The following is a 13927-nucleotide window of genomic DNA, read 5'->3' as shown; positions in this document are numbered from 1 at the left end:
ATTCCTAAGAAAGTACGGTAGACTCCAGGACGGATCTCGGACCTAGTGCCCAGCTCTCAGCACCAGGTCACCCCTTCACAAGAGTGCCAGGCTCACAGTGGCCATCATGGGCACCTGCTGACTGGGTCTACTGGAGGAAGGATCTCACTGCTGCTGATGGCAGCTACACAACTGGCCACGCCAACTCGCAAGGAGCAGAGCAAGAGGAGACCTTGCAGAGAGTGCCGCCCCCCCTCCCCAGCTGCAGGTTCGAGAGGCACGGCAGGCGGAGCCCGGAGGGTTTCAGGGAGCTACCAGAGCAAGATGCAGAGGATGTGGGCTGGGAAGAGCCGGTGGGTGAAAGGCCTCAGAGGAAAAGCAAAGGCCCGAGAAGGACCTGACTACGAGCGTGGCCGCTCAGCCTGAGGCCGAGGTGGAGTCACAGCAGGCAGGGCTGCCCCTCCAGACCACCAGAGGGGTCTCTCTGCCTCCATCCGGGGCACCTCCTCAGTGGCCCTGGCCAGGCTTCCTGCATGGCAAGACCCAGGCTGGGGAGGACTACAGGAGGGTCTGCTCTCACCCCAGGCACCTCCTCTCTGGGAGAAGCCCCCATACCCTGCCTTTCCCAGTGGGGTGGCCTGGAGAAGGAGGGTGGCAGAGGAGACGCCACATCCTTCCAGCCATTCTGCCATCTCCTGGCACGGCTCGACTCCGCCTCTGGTGAGGCCCATCTAACATCCTTGAAACAGGATAGATGTCCTTGAATTCAGATCCATTTGGAATGAAGGACACGGTGCAGCCACACGTTTGGTCACAGAACTGTAATGGAAACCAAAGGTCACAGAGAGCCTGGTAGGAAGCCAGGGAAGGAAGTCACATTCAACTGCCAAAGGGCGGCCCGGCCGGAGCAGCGACCCGCGCCTTCCTCCCCATACCACCAGCACAGCGAAGCCCGGCTAAACGTCTAAAAGCCAAGCCATAAACCACAACTAATGTAAATACTTATCCCACGTCTGGATGCAGAACCTCTTTTTTAAATAGAAAGTAGCAGAAGAAATAACAGGATATATAGGTCGAGTTACAAAACATCTAAAAACTGGCCAACTAAAACGATCACACAATTAAAAGACAAAAAAAAAAAAAACGGAGTTCTCTTAAAACCGAGAGAGGGCAAAGGGCCCTCAGGCTATTATTACCTCTTAAACACAGAGGAAGGAGCCAGGAATCCAGCCCTGACAGTGGGTTAATATATGGGGTGAATCACCTCCGCTAGGGGAGACGTGTTCTGAGAGTCTGAGCTCATAGTGGCCAGGGTCACGGCACGTGCTGACTGGGTCTAGTGGAGGGAGAGAGGGGAAGGCCGTGTCCACACCAGGTCACACCTTCACAAGAGTGCTGGGCTCACAGTGGCCATCATGGGCACCTGCTGACTGGGTCTACTGGAGGAAGAAGGGAAGGCCGTGACCACGTCAGGTCAGGATCTCACTGCTGCTGATGGCAGCTACACAACTGGCCACGCCAAGTTGCACACACTGGCGAGGGACAAACTAAACAAAATGCTGAAGGACAGCCATCACCCCAGCAATGCCCTTGGCATCTCAAACAGCAAGCTTGACACTGGCTGTCCCAAGGTGACTGGGGGATGACTGTGTGTGGGCTCCGGCTTTGCTGGCAGAGCAGTAGGAGGAGCCTGGCCGGGCTAGTGCCCACTCTCCGGTGTCCGTCATTTGTGTGCCACATCTGGGGATGGAAGGAAGAGGCTGGGTCCATAGCATCTACCTGGCTGACAGCTGAGGAGTGACCTTTGAGTAACAGAGGCTGAAGCAAAGGTCCCATCTTCTGATGCCAAGTACGCTCACACTGCCCCTTTGATACTTAAGAACTGAGGTGATTTAATCACCAGGAATAAAAAGGAAACCCGCAGACGGCCCTTCACCCCTACACTGATGCCATGTCAGTGGGCTTCAGAAACTGAAAGTCTAGTCAGAGACACTCACATGGCCTATCCCATTCACAACACCAACGAACAGAACAGACTGGGAGTCAGTCTAACAAAAGAGGTGAAAGACCTCCACAGAAAACCTACCAACACCAAGGACAGAAACCCAAGAGGACCTTAGAAGATGGGAAGGCCTCCCGTATTCCTGGATAGGGAAGAATCAATATTGTCCAAATGGCCATACCACCAAAGACACTATACAGATTTAATGCAATTCTGGTTAAAATTCCAATGATGTTCTTTATAGAAACGGAAAAAGCACTCATGGAATTCACTTGTGAAAAACAAAGGCTCAGAATACCCTAGCAATCCTTAGCAGGAAGAGTGAAGCAGAAGGCAGCACAGCACCAGACCCTAAGTCATACCACAGAGCTGCAGTGACAGAAAGGGCCCCCAGACCCTAAGTCATACCACAGAGCTGCAGTGACAGAAAGGGCCCCCAGACCCTAAGTCATACGACAGAGCTGCAGTGACAGACAGGACATCCAGACCCTAAGTTAGACCACAGAGCTGCAGTGACATAAAGGGCCTCAAGACCCTAAGTCATGCCACAGAGCTGCAGTGACAGAAAGGACCCTAAGACCCTAAGTCATACAACAGAGCTGCTGAGACAGAAAGGACATCCAGACCCTAAGTCATACCACAGAGCTGCAGTGACAGAAAGGGCCTCAGACCCTAAGTCATACCACAGAGCTGCAGTGACAAAAAGGACATCCAGACCCTAAGTCATACCACAGAGCTGCAGTAACAGAAAGGACCTCAGACCCTAAGTCATACCACAGACCTGCAGTGACAGAAAGGGCCCCCAGACTCTAAGTCAAATCACAGAGGTGCAGTGACAGAAAGGGCCACCAGACCCTAAGTCATACCACAGAGCTGAAGTGACAGAAAGGACCTCAGACCCTAAGTCACACCACAGAGCTGCAGTGACAGAAAGGGCCTCCAGACCCTAAGTCAAACCACAGAGCTGCAGTGACAGAAAGGACCCCCAGAACCTAAGTCATACCATAGAGCTGGTGTGACAGAAAGAACACCCATACCCTAAGTCACACCAGAGAGCTGCAGTGACAGAAAGGACCTCAGACCCTAAGTCATACCACAGAGCTGGAGTAACAGAAAGGGCCCTCAGACCCTAAGTCATACCACAGAGCTGCAGTGACAGATGGACCCCCAGGCCCTAAGTCACACCACAGAGCTGCAGTGACAGAAAGGGCCCCCAGACCCTAAGTCATATCACAGAGCTGCAGTGACAGAAAGGGCCCCAGACCTAAGTCATATCACAGAGATGCAGTGACAGAAAGGGCCCCAGACCCTAAGTCATAGCACAGAGCTGCAGTGACAGAAAGGACCCCAAGACCCTAAGTCATATCACAGAGCTGCAGTGACAGAAAGGACATCCAGACCTAAGTCATATCACAGAGATGCAGTGACAGAAAGGGCCCCAGACCCTAAGTCATAGCACAGAGCTGCAGTGACAGAGGGGACCCCCAGACCCTAAGTCATACCACAGAGCTGCCGAGACAGAAAGGACCCCCAGACCCTAAGTCACACCACAGAGCTTCAGTGACAGAAAGGACCTCCCTACCCTAAGTCATACCACAGAGCTGCAGTGACAAAAAGGACATCCAGACCCTAAGTCATACCACAGAGCTGCAGTGACAGAAAGGGCCCCCAGACCCTAAGTCATAGCACAGAGCTGTAGCGCCAGAAAGGACCTCAGACCCTAAGTCATACCACAGACCTGCATGACAGAAAGGGCCCCCAGACCCCAAGTTAGACCACAGAGCTGCAGTGGTGCCACAGTCCGGCTGCAGCAAAATAACCGGGGGGTGACGAGCAACTTGTATACATTGATACAGCAGGAGTGGGAGCCGTTTATTGTAGGACAGGAGGGGTATATATACATTACACACAGCTTATCCTAATTAACATAAACTAGATACAGCAGTCAACCAATAAGGAATCTGCACACTTAATGGCTCGTTGGCGTTACTTCACAAACCACTCCCTCTGGCAAAATGCCAGGCGCCATCCAGACTTGTTTACAGACTCTAACACAGTGACATAAAGGACCTCTAGACCCTAAGTCATACCACAGAGCTGCAGTGACAGAAAGGACCTCTAGACCCTAAGTCATACCACAGAGCTGCAGTGACAGAAAGGGCATCCAGACCCTAAGTCATACCACAGAGCTGCAGTGACAGAAAATACCCCCAGACCCTAAGTCAAACCACAGAACTGCAGTGACAGAAAGGACCTCAGACCCTAAGTCATACTACAGAGCTGCAGTGACAGAAAGGGCCCTCAGACCCTAAGTCATACCAGAGAGCTGGTGTGACAGAAAGGACACCCAGACCCTAAGTCATACCACAGGGCTGCAGTGACAGAAAGGACCTCAGACCCTAAGTCACACCACAGAGCTGGAGTGACAGAAAGGGACCTCAGACCCTAAGTCATATCACAGAGCTGCAGTGACAGAAAGGACATCCAGACCCTAAGTCATACCACAGAGCTGCAGTGACAGAAAGGACGCCCAGACCCTAAGTCATACCACAGAGCTGCAGTGACAGAAAGGACATGCAGACCCTAAGTTAGACCACAGAGCTGCAGTGACAGAAAGGACATGCAGACCCTAAGTTAGACCACAGAGCTGCAGTGACAGAAAGGGCATGGTACTGGTGCCCAAACAGACCTGAAGACCAGTGGGACACAACAGAGGACAGAGACAGACCCACATAAGTACAGTTGTCTCACACTAGACAAAGGTGCCATAAACACACATTGGAGAAAGGACAGCCTCTTCAACAAATGGTGCTGGGAAAACTGGAAATCCATATGCAACAAAAATGAAATTAGACCCCAATCTCTCACCCTGCACACAACTCAAAGTGGATCAAAGATCTAGGCATTAGACCAGAGACCCTGTGCCTATGAGAAGAAAGAGTAGGTCCCACTCTGCATCATGTCAGCTTAGGAACTGACTTTCTTAATAAGACTCATAAAGTGCAAGAAGTAAAATCAATGAATGGGATGATATCAAACTAAAAAGCTTCTTCACAGCAAAGGAAACAATCAAGAATGAGAAAAGAGAAGCTACAGAATGGGAGAATATCTTTACCATAGCATTAATCTATAGGACATATAAAGAACTCAAAAAACTTGACACCAAAAAAACTCCAAAATAATAACCCAATCAATAAATAAGCAAGGGAATTGAACAAGCCCTTTAAAGAAGAAGAAATTCAGTTAAGAAATATGTGAAAAAATGTTCAACTTCTCTAACAATTGGAGAAATGCAAATCAAAACCACTCTAAGATTCCTTCTCACTCCAGTCAGAATGCCAATTATCAAGAATACAACAACAATAAATGCTGGTGAGGATGTGGGGAAGAGCCTATACTTATACATTGCTGGTGGGACAGCAAATTGGTACAGCTACCACGGAAAGCAGTATGGAGATTCCTCAGAAAACTTAGAATGGAACCACCTTTTGACCTAGTTATCCCACTCCTCAGTTTATACCCAAAGGACTTAAAATCAGCAAACTACAGTGACACAGCCACATCCATGTTTATAGCAGCTCAATTCAAATAGCTAAGCTATGGAACCAACCTAGGTGCCCTTCCACAGAAGAAGGGATAAAGTAATCGTGATATATATACAGAACAAAATATTACTCAGCAGCTATAAAGAAGAATGACTTCATGACATTTGCTGGTAAATGGATGGATCTGGATACTATTATGTTAAGTGAAATAAGCCAATCCCAAAATACCAAAGGCCAAATGTTCTCTCTGATATGTGGATGCTGACTCACAATGAGGGGGTAGAGAGGGAAGAACAGAAGTTCATTGACAGGGAAGTGGGGGATGGGAACAGGAAAGACAGTGGAATGAGTCAGACATTACTTTTGTATGTTCATATATGAGTACACGACCAGTGTAACTGCACATCAGACCATGCTCTGCCCTGCTTGATCACCTGCTTCTGTGGGCTGCACAAGAATGGGAAGTTATACTTCATGTGGGTATGATATGTCAAAATACACTCTATTGTTATACATAAAAATGAAACAAAACAAACGTGATTCTGCTAGCCCCGTGAAGATGGCAATGCCAGCCATGGGAGTGCACCTTGGAAAACCTCTGGAGAGCAGCCCACTGAACGTGAGCCAAGACTGCTCTGTGGTCAGAGCCCACGGGGACCACAGGGATCATGCTCTGCACCTGCTTCTGTGGGCTGCTGAAGGGCAATGTCACCACAGGGAGGCATGGCCATCGCAGGCCTGAGGATGGCTTTGTGTTGGACACAGCATGACCTCAGGGCTTTGAGACTGGGCCGGGGGACCCTGCAGACCCCACTCTGGGCTGAGCCCAGCTCCTCCCTACGTGTGGCCGTGGCTGGACACTACGGAGTCTGAGCAGAGTGAGAACCCATCGCCCCCTGGCAGCTCTCAGCTCACGGAGATCTGACTCAGCAGAGCACCGGCTTCCATCAAGTGGCTTGCTGCTAAATGTTCAGGGGTTGAAACTTTTTACAGTTAATTACTACAAAAAAATTCAGGAATTGGAGAAAACCATAGATAATGATGATAGTAACAATGGACAGGAAGCCATGCTGACCAGCACAATGGGTCTCTTCACTCCTCTACACTGAATCACTTCAGAGAAGATGGACACAGTACTTGACTCACTTCTTTACCAAGGAGTTCTGCGATAAACCGTGAGTCCGTCATCCTTCACATGGCGCAGACGGTGGGGGGAAGCAATGAAACGTCTCTGTGATTCAGGACATGCCAGCATCTGAGGGACGCCAGGGGCCCAGACAGGCAACAGGGAGAGTCAGAGCCTGTCAGTGGGGAGGGCCCCGCCGGGGGCACAGCCTGGGATCTGCTGCTCAGAGGGTGGCCAAGATGGCCACGGGACCACTCCCCCTTTGCTTTTTATCTTAGACAATGTGCTGGAAAGATGTGCCTGAACAGAGAGCACCAGCCAGGACAGGCCCCCTGGGAGGAAACGCCCTGGGTGGGCAGGCGGCCTGGGGCGGGCACCGGGCCCTCATCACCTCCAAACAGTCTGATTTTGAGTCTTTGCCGATTCTGCCTCAGTTTCCTCATTTTTGAAATTCTAGTAAGAGGAGGCACTTATACCTCAGGAATCTGAAATCACCAAACGTGAATCAAATGACACAGTGAGTTAGCACAGAAATGCAATCTGTTTGAACTCAGAGACTAAAGCTTGGCTTCTGAGTGACTCCATGTCTTCTAACTAAATGGAACAAATCCTGAGGTGCTGAGGATAAGGTTCTGGGGGTTGGCACCGAGATGACTGCTCCAGGACCATTTCAGGATGTTGTGGTCAGTAGGGATGCCACCAATGCCCTTCTGTGCCGGCTACCCCAGACTGGTGTGCGCCAGGCACATCTGCAGAGTGACGCGATCAGCCCGCCCTGCTCCTTACAGAGTACACGGCATGTCCAGAGAAGGGGCTTTGGCTGATGATGTCCTGCCCTGTCACTCTCCCTCCTGGCTTGCTGTCACACTGCCACAATGACTCCCCACTCAGCCACCAAGAGGCATGTGCAATGTTGCTACAACTGCCAGAGACCTCACTCACTCCAACATGGCACTCTGGCCACAATGAGGTCCCCAGGATAGATAGGACGTGATTTAGCTCCTTCGGAGAGGGGAATGCAGATCGCCTTTGGGCAGGCAGGGTGGACTTGCAAGAAAATGGTTAGACGTTGGTGAGGCGTGAAGACGCAGGGGAAGTCCTGCTGAAGACACCTTGATGTGAGAAGCTCTCTCCCTGGGGCCCTGAGACCACGGACCACTGTGTGGGAGAGCGTCCTGGTCTCTGCCCAGCTCCCAGCTCTTATGACACACGGGCCCCTCATGGAGGGATTAACCAAGGATTCTTTCTGATCAGATGGCAGCAGAAGCTCACCCTCCTCCTGGCTGCCCCACTCAGACGAACGAAACCTAGACCCCTGAAGCCCTGCCACATTTCCAACGCAGACAATCTCCAGTGAGAACAGGACCAGGGGTAGACGATGGCCCTCCTGTCAGAGCCTGCTGACCCCATACCCTCCATGCACTGAGGAAGGTGCCCACTGATACAAGCCCTGGGGAGATGGTGGCGAGAGAGGAAGGCTCCCAAGGTGACCCTGGCTGTGGCCACAGGGTCCTGGTTTCCTGATCCCGAACATGTGAATGCACGGCATGCAGGATGTGCAGGGCAGCTTAGGGTTCCCTAGATTCCCTCGCTGGACTAGCCACTCAGGCCCCCTGCAGTGGCCCCACACCAGCAGCTTTGAAGGCCCCAGGTGACTCCAGCTGGCGCCAAGATTGAGAAGCACTGGCCACAGAATACAGGTGTCTTGAGGCGGCGACAGCCCCACCTTTCAACTCGCTACTAGAATGGAGGTCAGGGCACTCCGTCTGGTCTCCTGCCTGGGAAGGTGTCCTCCGCGAGGGGCACGTTAACAACCAAACTCCCTCGCAGCATGGGGTGGGGGCGACCTTCTCCGGGATCCGTTACATTTGGGATCCGCAACCTGGACTATTCCCTGTAACCACTGCACGGAGAGGCCTGAGTGTGGGAACCCGGGTTTCCAGAAGACCCTAACGGTCCTAAGTGGCCGTTGAGAGGTGAGGCACGGAGCTGGGGCACAGCACCAACACCCCTGCCAGCTCCTTTCTCCTCCAGCTGTGGAGCAGTTGACGACATTGGAAATGGCTGTCACCTGCTTAAAGAAAGGTGGTGACAGCGCTCGACACCCACACTTAGTAAGAGGCCACTTCCCTCCCTGTAGTCGCGTGGACACCAGCTGCAGGCCCACAGGGCAGTCTCCGGTGATTCTCATGTTTTCTGCCAGCCTCCAGCCCCCTCACTGTCCCTTTTCAGGTGTCTCTGCTGCTCAAGGGTGATGCGCTTTCCCTCCAGGGGCAGCCTGTGCTCTTGGGGCCACGCCCTTGGCGATGGGGATCACCACCGTGGTGTTACAGAACGTCCCTTTGCTCCGGGCCACGCTCTTCAGGAGTGTTGTCTGGCTCACAAACCGGCCATATGATGAAGGTGGACAGTGAGCCACGGGGTGTTCCAACAGCTTGGCTCTTGGAAGGCAGAAGTGTTGGAGCTAAACGGGTTTACATGTGCCTTGGCGGGGAGTGCCTTTCTCCACCCACGAGGTGAGGCTGAGGCTGGGCGGGTGGCCGTCCATCTGTCTGCAGGAGGGGTGCAAATGGACCTGCTCTCCCCATGACAGGGCCGGCTGCAGCACCGTGAGGTCTGGGGCCACCGCACACAAAGCACTGTCCGGTGAGCCTCTTCCGTCTTGTCAAGAAAATAGACTGCAGCAGGGTTTCTGGAAAAAATATCTGTTCTTTGGTGGTGGACCATTATAGAAAGTTAGAACAGCGTGGGATGCAACACGTTGGCTTTCAAGCTGACTTCAAAAGGCAATGGAAAATGTCTACATTCTTCTGTGCCTTTGAAGCCAGATTTAAAGTTAGGTAGTCAGTGTAGTTAGGTAAATCGGGTCTAATACCGAGAAAGATCTAAAATGGAGGCCATGCTGACAATGATTCCAGGAAACGCAGGACAACTCATGGAATGTTAATGAAGTCCCGGAAAGGCCCTAGGCCAAAGTCCACCCCAAAGAAATGTTAATGGAACCCAGGGAACAGCCCCCAAAAGATTTGGAGATAGCCCATCCCAAAGAAGTGATAATGAAGTCCTTCCTGCCCAGATTACTTGTTTGGCCCACCTGTGTCCCACCCCTCAGGCCTTCCAACCTACATTCCATCATCAAAACTATAAAAAGGGGAGACAACTGCACTTCCACAGATTCCACCTCTTGGGTCCCCTTCTTCCTCCGGGAGAAGTCTTTTCTGCTGTCCTTTAATAAACTTCTAATTTCTACTCTGACCTTGCCTCGGCGTGCTTCTCTGGTGTTATTCTTCAACATTGGGGAAGCAAGGACTCGTCACCGGTCGACAGCGGTAACACCTTCATGGATCTCTCACAAGCAAAAATGATACTGCGTACTCAAGTAAACTATTCTAGAATACGTAGAAGTGACTTTATATACAAAAAAGTCAAATATGAAAATGTGAAATACAGAAGGTACCAGCAACCTGTCACCTGTGACCTGGACAGAGCTGCTGCTGTCATTCTGGCCCAGCTCCTGACAATGGGTCCGCCTGCTGTGAGCACCCGCCTGTGGGGCACCTGCAAACAGACTCAGCGCCTGCTTGCTCCATACCAGCTGGGTCAGCAGCCACTTCTCGGGGGCACTTAGAAGGCTTACACACCCAAGGGGACAGAAGTCAGGAGACAGTGGTGAGCTCTCGCATTCAGAGGTCAGGGCCAACCTGACCGAGCCCAGGGCAGCTTCCCAGGCTGGCCTCCTGCGTTCAAGCATTCCACCTCCCCTGCTTCCTCCCCTTCCTTCCAGAGGCCCACGGTGGCACCCACTTGAGGGTGAGAAAGGAGTCTTGGGAGGGGCAGGAGGAGCTGTCCAGGGTCACTGCTCGGATCCGGAGGCTACACGGAGTCTGGGACAGGAGGGAGATGGCTGGCTTGAGTGGACCAGCATGCCCCCAGTCTCCATCTTCAACCACAGGAAGACTCTGCCTCTGGTCCGAGCCACAGGGTGGGCCAGCAAAGGCCCATGCTATTTAGGATTGCTCCCTTTAAAACAAGGGCTTTACTGAGATCATCCACATTTCAAACAATTCCCCCATTCAAAGTGCACAATTCAGGGGTTTTTGCGTGTTCAGTTGAACAATCACCACCCATCAATTTTAAAACATTTTCATCACCCAAGAAGAAGCCAAGACCAGGCACACTGCTGCTGTGTCCCCAGCCCAGCCCTGTAACCACTGACCTCCACACAGACGGAGCAGCACACACAAGGACCCTGGGCCGGGTCTCACTGGGCAGCTGTCTTCCAGGCCCACCACGTTGCCTGTGGAGTGTGCAGCGCTCTCAGCCTCATTTATCCTCAAGTGCCCTCCCGTCGCGTGCAGAGAGCACTGCTTCACGTACCAGTCGGTGGACACTGCTTCTCCCCACTGCTGGGTTCTTGTGAACTGGCTGGTGCCGCCACAGACATTCCAGTGCAGTCTCTGTGTAGCCCGTGTTTTCATTTCTCCTGGTGAATACCCAGGAGTGGGGCAGCTGGGCCTCGTGGTTACCTGTGTCTAACCTTGTGAGAAACTGCATGAGCAGTTTGGTTTGAACTAGAGAATGTTTAATGTATTTCTTTTTCTCTGGGGCAACTATTAGGTAGAGAGGTTATTTTATTAAAAGTTGGGGATAGGAAGTCAAAGCTTGCTTTGTTTTCTATACCTCTTCTTACTAACAGAGCAATTATTTAAAATAACATTGTCATGAGACTCTTGAAACATTTGTTCATGTTCACCTGGTAACAGTTATATAAATACTGTTATACGATAAAAATGTGAAATCTAAAGCATGGCTTTAATCAGGTTGCAACACTCAACTAGAAACTCAAGCGCCCAAGTCTTCTGTGCACACAGGAATTTCCAGAACAACCTGTGAGCACCCAAATCCTTAGCTGTACTCCTGAGCAACCCTGGCCTTTGCTCATAGCGAGTTCCCCTTGGACGCGCATGGGACCCCAGGTGACACCAGGGTCAGTGTCTGCATTTTCTGATTGCTGGTCATGCTGACAACATCACCCTGATTCCTCTCCTCTGTGGAAGTGGTCACCTCCTTGAGCCTTGGGTCTCGCTCACCTCCCAACTTCTCCTGACACCTCCTCGTGTGAGAGCGCCTTCCCTGTGCCACACGTCAGGGCAGTCCCAGTCTGCATGCGTGCCAGCTGGCTGGCTGGTGACGTGGACTGGGTTCAAAGGCGCTTGTGTATCAATAACTAAGAAAACGGTGAAGAAACCACGCAGCATGTGAACATAAGTTTCTGAGGCAGGACGGCTCGGTGGCCCAAGGGTCAGCTCCACTGCTGGAAGGAGCACACCCGAAACCTTCCATTTACTGGGGAAAAGACATTCAAGAAAGTTCCACCCAAATAAAACAAGGGATTGGGTTTCCAAGGTGGAGTCTTGCTTGGTGATTTCTTGTGGACAGCAGATTGACTGACATCTTGGAAAGCCACACCCGCCTCAGGCGCTGTGTGGGATCACAGGCAGATGGAGGGAAAAGGCACACATATGTCAGTCGCACAGCCCAATCAGGCAGTAATGTCAGGCCAGGCCCCTCTTGTTCTCAAATGAGCACAGCTCACACACACAGCCCATGGCTCCCTTGCAACATGCATGGATCTGGTCTGTCCCTTACGCCCTCCACTGGTGGTCCTGTCTCCTCTCCCCAGGAGAAGGCACAGGACTCGGAGCCAGCATGCCGCTGTCTCTGCAGCTCCCTGCACACCACTGCCATGGACATTGTGCTCTAAGAGAAACCAAAGGCTGCCTGAGTCTTATAGAACCCCAAAGCTGACCACGAGCTCCCCTGCTCCTGCTGGGTAACCCCCCAGGCGAGGCTCCCTGGCCTGCTGGCTCCTCTGTGGGCTGGGCCAGCTGGGCCCCATTCAGCCTGCAACCTAGCGGGTTTCCCTCCCCTGCCAGCCACAAAATCAAATACATCATCTCATGTGCAGGGACTGGGCCACCTCGCCCTCGCACGACACAGCCTGCCTCCCCCAGCCTCAGCTCTTGAGAGCAGCCCATGTGACCTGTGTGGCATTAATGGCCACCTCCCTGGGCGGAAGCAGAGACTAATAAACCGCTGCCAACTGGGTGTCCAGAGCCAGGTGTTGGGGGTTCAGCCTCTCCTACTGCGCAGCATACTCCCCTCACCAAGAGCGAACAGGGTGCAGGGTCACGAGGTGGGTGAGACTCTGCACCCCGCTATGTTCTCACCCCGTGTGGTGCTCTCACCTCAGGGTGGGAGAAGAGGCTGGAAGCCACTGCTGGACTGGACTCCCAACTCCCAGTCACTGGGACAGCAGGAAAACAGCTCAGCCACGAGCCACACTTGACCTGAAGCTGAGCTTCCCGGTGACCCCGGGTGGGTCTGTCACGCACACAGAGGTAGCAGCCTGCTCCGCCTGCTGCTCTCTTCCCAAGGCTCTCCAGGAGGAGCATCTGTGGATGGCTCTCCTCCCAAACTGGAAATTCTGCCTGGATATCTTAAACACCCAGGGAACGTTTGTATTGCTTATCGACTATCAGACAGCAGGGCCCATGTGCTCCGGAACCCATGAGAACCCATGAGAACCCATGAACCATAGTGGGGTGAGCGCCTTCTCGGCGCTTCTCCAAACAGCGCCCTGAGGCCTTACCTTTCAAGGTGGCTTTCCTCAGGACCTTCATGGCGTACAGCTGGCCAGCATCAGATCCAGTGACCTTCCTCACCAGGAACACCTGGTAAGCAGAAAACACTCTGAAACTGACCAGACCTCAAACTCAGCCCTCCCGGCTTGGCAGGGGCTCCACAGAGGAATCCCCACAGCACAAAGACCCCGCAGGAAGTCTGACCCTCCCCACTGCCGGAGGAGCCCGGCCAGCTGCAGCCCGTGGGGACCACGGTCGTGTTCTTAGAGCCATCTGGTCTTGGTGCCACTAACTTTCTATTTGGAACTAGAAGCATGTTTTCTCTTTTTGAAGAATGTTTAGAAAAACAAAATATTCAAAAGTTTTTAGGGAGATAATTTGTTCTATTTTAATAACCCTCTGTAAACTGCCCCCACCCATGAAAACCACTCAGAGTTCGTCCTGCCCGGAGAGCAGCGCTGCCCAGCCTTTGAGATCCACCAGCTTCCCTTATTAGACTCTCCTCACCCAAACTGCACCTGCAGGCAGCTCAGGTCTACTGACAGTTAGTTCTAACCGGCTCTCAGACACACTCAGCACTTTCTGAGACACTTTTTAAGGTGTATCTGAGGAAAACCAAAAAGAAGAGGGA

The 13927-nt window shown here is 52.3% G+C and overlaps 1 protein-coding gene across 2 annotated transcripts in view; it reads right to left on the bottom strand.

Annotated features, from left to right (window-relative positions):
- The window catches only part of Rps6ka2 (ribosomal protein S6 kinase A2), a 242718-nt gene that overhangs the window by 65169 nt on the left and 163622 nt on the right, over nt 1-13927 (bottom strand). For both annotated transcript variants that reach the window (XM_027939377.3, XM_027939376.3), the window contains one exon: nt 13305-13386. In XM_027939377.3, coding sequence (XP_027795178.1) covers nt 13305-13386 — 82 coding nt within the window. The remainder of the gene's footprint in view (nt 1-13304; nt 13387-13927) is intronic.

Source organism: Marmota flaviventris, chromosome 6, assembly GCF_047511675.1.
Source record: "Marmota flaviventris isolate mMarFla1 chromosome 6, mMarFla1.hap1, whole genome shotgun sequence".
NCBI classification, from domain to species: domain Eukaryota; kingdom Metazoa; phylum Chordata; class Mammalia; order Rodentia; family Sciuridae; genus Marmota; species Marmota flaviventris.
Note: the sequence above shows the minus strand (reverse complement) of the source record. Positions and strands in the feature narration are given on the sequence as shown.